The sequence below is a fragment of the Eschrichtius robustus genome, chromosome 19 (assembly GCF_028021215.1).
Source record: "Eschrichtius robustus isolate mEscRob2 chromosome 19, mEscRob2.pri, whole genome shotgun sequence".
NCBI classification, from domain to species: domain Eukaryota; kingdom Metazoa; phylum Chordata; class Mammalia; order Artiodactyla; family Eschrichtiidae; genus Eschrichtius; species Eschrichtius robustus.
The window spans coordinates 52,073,436-52,085,128 of record NC_090842.1 but is presented as its reverse complement, the minus strand read 5'-3'; the positions used below and the strand labels follow the sequence as shown (position 1 = coordinate 52,085,128).

Below are 11,693 nucleotides of genomic sequence, written 5' to 3'. Positions count from 1 at the left end.
GGCCAGGTCAGGGGGTCTGCAGATGACATCTTTCGGCCAAAGCCCTGCTTATCCCAGGGTTCAGAAAGCCAAGGATGGCATCACTCCCTGCCTGGAAATGCCACACCCCCTGAGACCCATGTGCAGTGTCCCATTGACCCCAGGGGCAGCCCCCAAATAGCAGCTTGCCCAGAGAGCTTGTCACTGCTCTGGCAGTCCCCAGAGGGCCCCCCACAAAGTGCACTGACAAAAAGAGACCTTGATGGTCCTCCACGGGGACAGGTCTATCTTCTTCGGGGATGAACGTGCCGGTACCAAGACGGGAGGACCCTACTGATGGAGACGTGGCCTTGGGAGCCTGAGGCGAGATGCTGCTGGGTCCTCTGCTTCTTGTGCTCGTGCCCTGGGCTCCCCTGGGCGGGGTCTGCAGGCGCGGGGCTCAGGCTGTCCTCAGGAGAGAGAAGGAGCCCCAGAAAGCACGGGGAAGGGCCCCTGTGTTTCCCCACCCACGCACAGAGTATGGACACGGCTGCTCTGGAAACCATGTGCTTTATCTGGAACCTCATTCCAAGGGAACCTCCCCCCCGGGTCATAGAAAAGCTGCAAACCCTGTGGTTTGGTACAAGGCAATGGCTAAGGGATGCGGGAAATCCCTTACAGCTGGGGCCTTTGTCCTCTGGGCCTCAGACTTCCCTGGTCATCCTGACTCTTGGTAGAGCTGGGTATGGGCAGCTGGGACTCCTGGGGTGTCCAGCTCACCCCCCGGCATCTTCCTTATTTGAGGAGTATGGAAGCGGGTATGGGACAGAGGCCAGGGTCCCCATCCAAGGCCTAGGCCTCTGTCCCCCACTGAAGGGCCTGCACCACCCAGCAGGCACGGCTCCTCGCCTCCTCAGAGCCCTGTTGCTCTGGGTGCATCTCAGCTGCCAGGTGAGAAGCCATGGAGCGTGGGGTGCCCCTGCGGACAGGCGAGTGGGTGGGGCTGGGCCGCCCACGGCCAGTTGGCCCCGCCCCTCAGTACAGGTCTGCGAAGGGCTTGGAGTAGTTGAACATCAGGTAGTCCATATAGTAGAAGTCGTAGGTGCGCTGCCGCTGCAGGGTGGAGAGCTGCGCGAAGTACTGGTGGGCGATCTGCGCGGTGGTCCGCGCCTCCTGCGAGTGCCGGTCCTTGAACCGCGGGAAGGTCAGGTTCCGCGGCGCGCGGATGAGGCTCAGGAAGAAGTTGGCGTCGTCCTCCATGCTCTCAAACTTGCCCACAAAGTCATAGTCGACGAGGCAGGGGCTGCACAGCCGGCTGACGTGGTCCCAGTGGATGTCCATACCCACGGGCCGGTGCACGTCCAGTAGATACTGGATGAACTCGGGGAACCGCACGCCGGAGCCCGTCCGCAGGGCCTCCCGAGAGGCGTTGGCCCGGTATCGGGCCAGGATGGCCTTGCCGAAGACGGGGTGATAGTAGCTATTGGGGTGCTCAAACTTGTCGCGGAAGGCAGAGACCAGCCTCTCGAAGGGCTCGCGGACGAAGAGCATCTTGGTGTAGGTGCTGAGGCGGTGAAGGATGCCCTGGCGGTCGAAGGTGTCCAGCCGCTTGAGGGCGCTGCCGTAGTGGACGGTGTTGTGCTGGATGTCGGTGGTGGACGAGGCCAGCCCGGCCAGCACCATGAGCACCCGCTTCCAGTTGGAGCAGCCTGCCTTGGGCACCTCGCAGTACAGCACGCGGTGGCGGTCCTCCACGAAGATGCGGGACACGTGGCGGGGCGTGACCGCCCTGCGGCTGCTGCTCGCCCTGTACTTGGCGCATGCCTCCCGCATCACCCGCTTGCGCTCCTGCTGGCTCTGGTGCAGGCTGACCCAGCGGCCGTCCAGGGCCCGGGGTGCTGGCCGGACGAACGTACCAGCCGAGCTGTTGGCCGGGATGGCCGCCGCAGCTGGCATTTTCTTGATAAGCAGTCTCCGGCGGCGCTGCCGGGGTCGCAGACGGGCCCCCACGTTTAGGTGGGCTTGAGGCTGCTGGGACACCTGTAGGTTCAGGCCCCTCGGTGCCCGGCTGGGCAAGTCTCGGGTGACCCTCTCTGTGGGTGCCTTAAAGTCACCATCCTGGGAACTGCCTGATGGGAGGTCCTGGGGCAAGAAGAGAACTGGTTAGCAGGGTGGACAGGTCAGCTGGCACTGAGGGTCACACAGGTCAGGCCCTCGCCACGGCCGGGGTCCCTGACCCCTCTGTAGACCGCTTTTTTTCCCAGGTGAGGGGGAGGGGGACAGGCTGGCCCTGCAGGACGCGACCCCTTTGGTCTGAGCCCCCATAACAGCCCCCACAATCCGCTCTCCCCTCAAGAGGCCGTGGTGTGAGGTGCAAGTGTCCTTCAGGCCACAAGATGGCGCAGGTCTCCCAGGAATAGCCTCCTGGTGACGAGGGGCAGGGGGAGCTGGTGGCCTGGAGGAGCCAGGCTCAGAGGTAAAGCTTCTATCAGCACAGGCCAAAGCCGCCCTCCAACGGGAAAGGGAAATTCATGGGTCCAAGGTCCCAGGCTTTGTTCCCAAGGCTCCTGGGAAAGACAGGACACATTTTCCTTTCCAAGAATGGATTTACTGTGAGCTCTGAGTTTCCTTCCCTGCCCTCCCCAACTTTCCCCAGGTTGCCCATGCTGAGATTCATCAGACTCTCAGAACTCACGCTGTGGGGCTCCTGTGGCCTGATGTTGAACTTTATTCCTGAAAAGCAAACAGAGAGGATAGTATTAGCAGTGGAAGTATCATGTGGTCCACAGGGACCTGCTTACAGGCTCTTGACTGTGGGTGCCTGGGCTGGAAAAGGCAGTTCAGGGTGGGTGGGAGGAGAGGCATGGCATGGTGCAAGTGCCCCTCCACTCTCCTACCCATGCAGAGAGTGGGAGTGCAGCAGAGACTTGGTCCCACTGGCTCCCAGCTGATGCTCACTTCTGGGTGTCCCACCTCCTGATGTGACCATCAGGAGGGTCCAGAAGGCGCCCTGCCCAAGGATGCCCACATACCTGCCCAGTGGAGCCGCCAGGAACCTCACAGCCTGCCCCCACCTCACACTTTCATTAAGTCATGGGGAAGGGCCCTTCGGGAAGGTCTGTCCGTCTTCTCTTTGTACCCTGCCCTAGCTCTAGCCTTTCTGTGCTTGAAGATGACACACTCGCAACCATACCTCGGCACACAGGCCTGGGAGTGCAACACACTCTTTCCCCCTCCGACTTGGGCCTGCCCACTGGCTCCAGAAAGTTCCTTCACCTCGGCATCTGCTTTGCGATTTTGGCCATCTCAGCTGGTCTTGGGGCTCTGGGGTGAGCTGGCTTCATCCTGCTCACCCTGGTTTCCTCCAAAGGGCTGAAGAGAGGCAAGCACAGTGATTGATTGCCTGGTGAGCCTTTATTGGCGACTAGGGGGAGATGGAGAGAGATAAGTGCATCACTGGCCACACTCCAGACTGTTCGCTCTGCCCACCAAGGAGGTGCTTTGCCTGCGCTGGGGCGGGGGCCGCTCAGGTTAAGCTCTGGGGAGTCGAATCTTTGACCAGAGGAGAGGATTTTGCTTTGCTCCGTTTGGCCCCAGTTTGGTCCTTTTCAGGGGAGGTCCTAGGAGAACGAGAGGATTTCCTTTGGGGGAGCCTATTTAGGAGTCTTGGCTTCCTTCCCCATCCCAGCCTGGCCTCTGAGGCATCGGGGTTCTTCCTGCCCCTGTGCCATGTGAGTGGACATTTCTGCTCTGAGGCTTTGCCAAAAGCAACAGTCACAGTCAGAACCGGCCATCCTTTAAACAAGCGGAAAGCTCCAACTTCCAACTGGCACAGTGGGGCGCCATGTTGACCACACCTGACTGACTTCTGTTTGCTGTTGGGGGTGGGGATTGTTCTGAAGGCACTTCCCCTGCTGTCTCTGTGTACACGGCAGAGGTCCAGTGGCTGGAGCCCAGCTGGCGAGGGGACATCCAGGTCCTCTGTCCCTGACCCAGGGACTCCGCTGATTCCTTGTGAGGTCCATTTTTACAGGTTCAGCCACTGCTATGACCCTGGCCTTATACTGGTCAGTCTGAGGATGTGCCCACAATTCTCCTTCATTCATCTGCAAGTGAGAGTGGGGGAACGTGAGGTCACCCCTAGCCTGGAAAACCTAAATTCCCCGAGCCTGCCTGGACCTTATCCGAGTCCCAAGACAGGTGGAGGTGAAGGCACAACTTATGTTGCATCTTTCTTCTCTGCAATACTATTCTTTGACCTCTTTGCCCAGAGGATGACCCTTCCCTGGGCAAAGGGCAGAGTGTCCACACCTTCCTGGGCATCCCCCAGCTTATGTGCATTATGTGTGTGTGCATGTGGCTAAGCCCTGAAACAGGCCTTCCAGACTCTTCCATGGACAGGGGGAAGCTGCACGTAGAATTGGCTGCACCCCTCAGGGGGTGGGGTGTGAGCAGCGGGTGCCTGACCTTGAGGCAGGAGCCTCTTAGAATTAAGCCCCTCAAAGGGTCCCCCTCTCAGCCCAGAGCCTCCTTCCCTCTGCCGCCCCCCCCCTTCCCCGCGCGCTTCCACATCTCTTCAGGTGGCAGTCCCCAGCATGAGCTTCCTGAGCTCATTTCCCTCTGATACGTGCACGTTCCGTCTTGCAGCCAATGATCACAGATCCCTTCACCAGAAGGGACCCTCTGCACACTCAGTTTTCCTTCATGCTGCCGGGTTTCCTTAATTATTTTCTGATGGCAGCTGGCTCTGCTAAATCACCTTTCCTCCTCAGAGCCTCAGACACAGGAATTTACTCTGCTTGTCAATCCTGTCAACTTGTCAAGGTGCGATGGTGCTTATTTATATTCCTTTTCTGGAGCAAATGAGTCGTGCCAGATTTGGCCGAGAATGGGGTTGAGGAGCCACTTACAAAAGGCATCTTGCCAGCAGGTGAAGTCAGATGAGGATATGCCTACAGAGTCACAGCCCCTACGGCTGTGACCTCCCACCAGCTCTATCCCCTCAGCCTGGAGGGTGGTGGGCTGTGAGGTCTGACCCATTTTTATCTGTGCAGACTGCACAGGAGGGCTCTGAGCCTGAAGGGTTTCCAAGACAGGTCAGGCCAGAGCTCTGAGCCCAGCCTGGAGAGAAAGTCCTTGCTGGACAGAGCCCAGGGCTGGGTGAGTCTCCTGAGCTCTTGGCCACTTTTGCCCAACAAAGCCAACCTGGTTGCAATTGTCCCCTTTGAAAAAAAACAATTATCTTGTGGAAAACCCAACAACAGATCTTATGTGGAGCCTGAGTTTGACACAAGTTGCATGTTCGTGACCCTTAAACGTATGGCAGCTTGTTTGCAGACTGTGAGCCTATCCCACATGGCCACTTTGGAATAAAGGAACTTAAGGAAGGAAATGTAACAGAAATGGCCGGAAATGGCCCCGCTGGCCAGGGGCCCAGTGTCCTTACTTTTTTCTTGGAGGAAGCTGCTCTTTCACACACTGTTCAGATAAAGGCTGAAGCAAAGACCACCCCCAGCTCTGAGCATGTGATGGCCAGGAGGAGCCTTGGGCATCTTGAGCCTGGGGCCTGCGCATTCCCCAGAGAGCTGCACTTCAGGACCCTGGACAGCTCCAGGGAGCAGCCCGGGAAGGGCCCTGCCTCTGCTGCACCACCAGGAAGGTATTGTCACCAGGAGCCCCCGGAACCCATGCCATGGGGGACTTGGCCTCAACGTAACACCACCTGCCCAGCCCCCAAATAAGTCTAAGAGGTAGATAAAGGCCACGCCCCCAGTCTTCTCTTCCATCCAATGTCACCATGCTGCGTCTCACCTCGCCTGTCTCCCTCACGCCTACCCTGCTGCAGGAACCCCCAAGGCCAGTCATGTACACCCTCTGCTTTCAGAGTCTGAGTCACCTGTCCTCTCCCTTCAGCATAATATTAATAACCTGTAAGGGAGCCCTATCCCCCTGTACGGAAAGAAATAAACGACCACTTTCTCTTTCTGGACAGAGGAGATTCGCAGAGTGGTTGAAGCACATGCAGTACAATAGCAGTGAGCAGCGGTGAGAGTAAACACGGTGTGAGCTATTGGGGCTGCCAAGTGCGCTCCACACTGTGAGCCCTCCATTGGCTGAAGAAGCTTCCTGGCTGCCTGCCAAGGGGATGCAGGGACTGATGAGAGTGAGAGGCCAGCCCTATAATTAGGCCATGCAGCCTGGGTCTGCAGCAGAGCTGGGGAGGGGGGTCACTGGCATGTGGGCTGTTGGGGAGGACGGTCCCTAGCCCACCACTCCTCTGTGAATCACAGGAGGGAGACCTGCTGGGTTCAGTTCAGAAGTCCCAATCCTGGATGCCCAGGACCCACTGGGTGTGGGGGCTGGGGACCAGCCTTTCGGTCTGGCTGTGTAGACAGGTGACACTGACGTGGGTCAAAACAGGACCCAAGTGCCTAGAAAAGGCTGCCTCATGAGCCCTTGACCCGCTAGCCCCAGGCTGGTCATTTGAGGAGAGTGACTGCTGTTCTGGCTGCTCAAGTCCCAGCCCTGGGCCCTGATGGGCAGTGGGGAGGGTCCTGCCACTCTAAACACTGCAGCCTTGGGGAAGGCACGGCTGTCCTGAAGGAGTCAGAGCCACAAAGAGGGACAGAGATGGGAGAGAACTGGAGGGGCCAGGAGGGGCCACAGGCTGTGAGTGCAAGTGCGAAGTCCCTGCCCTGTCCGCAGTTTCAGACTCATGGTCCTTGGATTCCCCCGAGTGTCCTGCATTGAGCTGGGTCTCCTTGGCTCCTTTTCCACAGCCTGGCTCTTCCGGCGGCTGAGTCTGCATGATGGACATCCCCACACCCATCTGTGCTGTCCACCCACATGTTCACTTATGCTGCCCATCAGGCCAGGAAACTCCAGGGGTTTCAGGCTGGGCGGAGCCAGGAGAGACACCAAAGGCAAGTCCCCCACTGCACCTCGGTTGCCCCACGTGCGAGATCCTGCCTCCAAGCATCGGTCCCACCCCAGACTCCCTGGCAGTTGCATCTGGTGGGATGAACACCGTTGCCCTGCTCTGCTGTTTCCATATCCCAATTAGAAAGAAGTTGATCCTGTACCTACCATGTGTACTGGGAGAAAGGTCTTCATGCCCTGGGGCAGCCCTGCCTGGCTGGCCAGTGTGCAGGACCTCACGCAAGCGGTGATGAGCTACAAGGTGTGAGGCTGGGATGCTGGCAGGAGAAACGGCAGCCAGGGTGCATGTGCTGGCTGCTCGGGTCAGGGGAGAGACCCTGAGGGAGCTGCGAGGCCCCACTCTGCAGGGAGTCTGAAAGGTTTCTGAATGAGGGTCCCCCAGAGAAACCACCAATAGGATATATATATGTGGAGGAGGGTTTAGTTTAAGCAATTGGCTCTTGCAGTTGTGGAGGATGGGTGAAATCTGCAGGGCAGGCCACGTCCTAGAGACCCAGGGAAGAACTGATGGTGCAGCTCGGGTCTGAGGGCCGTCTGGAGGCAGAATTCTTTCCTTCTCGTCTCCTAAGGCCTTCCACTGATTGGATGAGGCCCACCCACATTATGGAGGGTAATCTCTTTACTCAAAGTCTATTGATTCAAAAGTAATCATATCTAGGGACTTCCCTGGCGGTCCAGTGGTTAAAGACTTCACCTTCCGACGCAGGGGGTGGTGCGGGTTCCATCCCTGGTCGGGGAGCTAAGATCCCGCATGCCTCGGGGCCAAGAAACCAAAAACATAAAACAGAAGCAATATTGTAACAAAAATTCAATAAAGACTTTTAAAAAGGGTCCACATCAAAAAATAAAAAAATAAAGGTAATCACATCTAAAAAATGTCTTCACAGTAAAATCTAGACTGGTGTTTGACCAAACATCTGGGCACCACAGCCTAGTCAAGCTGACATATAAACTTAACCCTCACAGAGGGTGTATTAGTTTCCTAGGGCTGCTGTAACAGAGTACCACAAAACGGGCTGGTGTAAAAATAACAAAAATTTATTCTCTCACAGTTCTGGAGGCCAGATGTCTGAAATGAAGGCGTCAGCAGGGCCCTGCTCCCTCTGGAGCCTCAAGGGGAGGGTCCTTCCTTGCCTCGTCCAGCTTCTGGCTGCCCCAGATGTTCCTTGGCTGTGGCAATTTAGATCCAACCTCTGCCTCTGTCTTCACGTGGCTGTCTTATGTACCTGTCCCTTCTCCTCTGGTCGTTTTGAATTAGGGCCCACCCTAATGACCTCATCTTGATGACATCTGCAAAGAGCCTATAATATGGTCACATTCACAGGTACTAGAGGCTGAGACTTCAACCTATTTGGCGGGGGGGGGGGCACAATTCAATTCATAACAGGGGGGAAGCGACTTCAGAGGGCTTTAAGAGCACTGGGCAAGAATAGCCTGGAGGAGGTGAGAAAACACTTCCCTTGCTGGGTTGGGTGGTCCAATTAGTAACGAAGGATTGTATTAGTTCTCCGTGTTCTTGGGGCAGAAACTGTGTCAGACAGAGTCTGGCACAAGGTCTGGCACACAGCAGGAGCTCAGTAAACGCTTGTGAAAAAGCCGAGGCTTCCTGGACTGAGAGCTGGCCCTGGAGAGGGGGACGGGTGCTGGGCTTCTCTGTGCAGCCCAGGGTTCCGGCTGGGCTTCTCCGGCTCGGCCTGGTAGCCTGAGAAGCGTCTGTGTGTCTGGGTGGCAGGTGCCAGCCGAGTAGCCGGATGCAGACAGGAGCTGCGCCGGCTGAGGGTTTGTCCACCCCACCCCGGCTGTGTGGGGTCTGTGTGGTCGGAACTAGGACACACCCAGCTGGCTCCCTCCCATTGCCACCTGGGGGCCACCTGGCCAGGGCCTGCTCCTGGGTCCTCGCAGTGGCTGTATCTCCTCTGGCTCTTCTCCCACCAGCTCAGGCTCTGCCCTTTTGAGGGGCAAGCCCTCCTGACCGCCCCCTCGGCCTCTGTCTGCCTCATTGCGAGCTGCTCCCTTCATCTGGGCAGATTGTTAATTTATGCAGATTTGATGCAAAACTCAGCAGTTAGAGGGCAGCCTGGACTCAAGGCACAGAATTCAGATGGAAGAAGCCTCACCAAAGGGCCTTAAATTCTCACTTGTGTTCACTGGAAAATTCAACTCATTAAATTCTCTGCTAGGGCCTCAGCTCACAGCCATGCCACCTCTGCTGCCCCCAGGGCCCAGGGCAGGCAAATGGGGCTCCAGGCAGCAGGGGGCCCCAGACAAAGGTGCCGGCTGCTCCTGGAACCAAAAGGTGGCTCTGTAGTCAGTGTGGACCTTGGGGAAAGGCGGGGCTCAGGCCACACATGGTCCTGGGCGGGACAGCAGGTGGCCCTGCAGGGCTCTGTCCTCTTGCCTCAGCCTCTGGGGGGTGGGGAGAACTTCTTCAAGTTGCTCTGAGACAACCAAACTCACAGTGGGGTCACCTTTGGCCCCAGACCAGAGCAAGGGCTTCCTCTCCCTTAACCTAGAGACTCCACTCTGAGTCACAGCTTTTAACAAGGGGTCAGCATATTTAAAAAGAAGGAGAAAAGAAAACGAGAACACTGCTGTGTGACCTTAACCTCACTCAACTTTAGTCTCCTCGCCAGGAAGATGGGATAAAAATACCCCTCTCCCAGTTCCACAAAGGTGTAAATGAAACGATGCAGTGGTGGGCATAGGGAGAGCACACAGGATAGAAGCCACCGGCCGCTGGTATTCCCATCAAATGGACACCTTCGCCCCGGCTGAGTTTCCCTGAGCCCAGCTCCCGCACGATCGCAGGACCTCTGGGACCTGTCTGCCGGGGAGGGAAGCGGGAATCTTCCCGTCTTGGCCTGATGGGCACCTGACAGCTCGGACCGCTACTTGTTTTGTTTAGCGATTCCATTCCCTCGCCTCTGAGATTAGGATCCACATTTCAACTGGGTAGTTCCTTGTCCGCTCAGCCTTGGCTGTGAATTCCCTTGGAGCTGTCAGAGTGGAGCGCTGGAGCTGCCCGTCAGTCAACCAGCCAGCCAGTTAGAGGGTCTGCAAAGCCAACAGCTGTCCTGCCGCTCCACCCCTACCCATCTGCCCATCACTTGGTTGGGTGGCGGGGGGGGGTCCCTGGGCATCCTCTGTGTGCCCGCCTGTCCACAGGGGAGGGGTCCCCAGCTCCCACTTCGAGGCTCTCCTGTGTCAGAGCCTGGGGGTGACTCCACCACGTTCAGGGTGTGTGTGTGGCCCCAGCGCACGTGCCATGCACTGCTCTGCGCCCCCACATAGGCACGTTGCCTGGAACAGGACCTGGTACGTCGTGCTGTTGCACCACGTGTGCCAAGGGGATGCATCACACCACATCTCTGTGCCGCACACACGCACGCTTCCTGCTGTGTGCTGCGGCCTGCTGGGCGGGGAGGCTATGTTCACGTCCATGTATGGTTTCTGGGAGCACGTGGCACATGCTTTAGAGCAAGCCATGCCTTTCCTTCCCTTTATGTATTCCTTCAGCACACATAGGCCTGGAAGGATAAGCAGGAGCTAGTGAATGCTGCTGCAGATGAGAAAGAACCAAGCTCGTGACCCTTGCCGGCAAAGTCACGGTGCCCCCCGGCGGCACCTGCAGCGTGGGAGCTGGTGGCAGAACACAGTCAGGCAGGCCACCACCGTCTGTCCTTTCACTCCACACTGACTGAGCACTGTACGTGCCAGGCAGTGTCTTAGGCACCAGTGACGGCGTCTTGGCCATGAACGGGACAGTCGTGGCCCTGCCCTCATGGAGTTTACAGGAGGTGAGGCGCTGAACAGTGGTTCCACGTGTGATGGCAGTCACGGAGGACGTGGCAGGCGGCAAGTGGAGGGGGACGCCAGCAAGTCCAGGGCATCAGGTGAGGTCTCCCTTAGGCAGTGACAATTAATTGACACCTGAAGGTAATGAGGGCATTCCTGGCAGAGGTCGATGGCCTTGACCATGACAGCACGGCTCATGGGATGCAGAGATGCAGAGACTGAAGGGTGTCCAGCAATGGCAGGACCATGGTGGTTGCAGGGAGGACCAGCAAGAAAGGGGCCGTCTGGTCCCGGCAAAGGTAGCAGATCCTTAACTTCTCTCCTAAGGCCCCACGGGGAGCCTAGAAGGGCTTTGAGCTGCGAGTTATTTTGAATTCGAGTGATTCTGAGAGGAAGAGTTGAAGCCAGAGTGGAAAGGCTGGTCCGCGGATGTTGCCATTGTCCGGGCAGGACATGTCTGAGGCCTGGCCCCAGGTGACGACGGTAGAAAGTGGGGAAATGTGTGAAGACTATTTCAGGAGGAACAGTCGGCAGTAGGAGGTGTGCTGGTAAATGTTTAACAACTGGCTCCGTGGGCGGCGGGGTGGGGGAGCAGCCTAACTTGTAGTGTTTGCTGATTTCCGTTGTGTAGGTACTCCTACCATGGCAGATTCCAAGCTACTGATGTAAACGTGGAGTTGGGCCCTCGTGGATTAGTACCAGTGGGCCCCTGGGTCAGCAGGACCTGGGGACTGACTGGGAGCGGAGTCAGGGATCCTGGCTTCCGGCTTGAGCAGCAGGGGTGTGCTGGTGGCACTTCCTGCGAAGGGGGGCAGATCCTCATTGAGTCTGAGATGCCTACGGGTCTCCCAAGTGCAGATGTCCAGAGGGCAGCTGAAGGAGGGACGATAGGGGGCAGGTGTATGAGCTGCGGCACATTCCATGGCCTGTGGCTCTCTGGGGTCGGCGATGGTGTGGGACCAGCACTTTCCAGAGGACAGAAAGCAGGGCAGACGCAGCCA

At 57.7% G+C, this 11,693-nt stretch overlaps 1 protein-coding gene across 1 annotated transcript in view; it reads right to left on the bottom strand.

Annotated features, from left to right (window-relative positions):
- Window positions 1-993: 993 nt before the first annotated feature.
- Window positions 994-11,693, bottom strand: part of CHST8 (carbohydrate sulfotransferase 8) — a 66,128-nt gene continuing 55,428 nt past the window's right edge. Inside the window, exons 2-3 of the mRNA XM_068528944.1 lie at window positions 2,654-2,691; window positions 994-2,100 (exon numbers count right to left, since the gene is read on the bottom strand). Coding sequence (XP_068385045.1) covers window positions 994-2,100; window positions 2,654-2,691 — 1,145 coding nt within the window. The remainder of the gene's footprint in view (window positions 2,101-2,653; window positions 2,692-11,693) is intronic.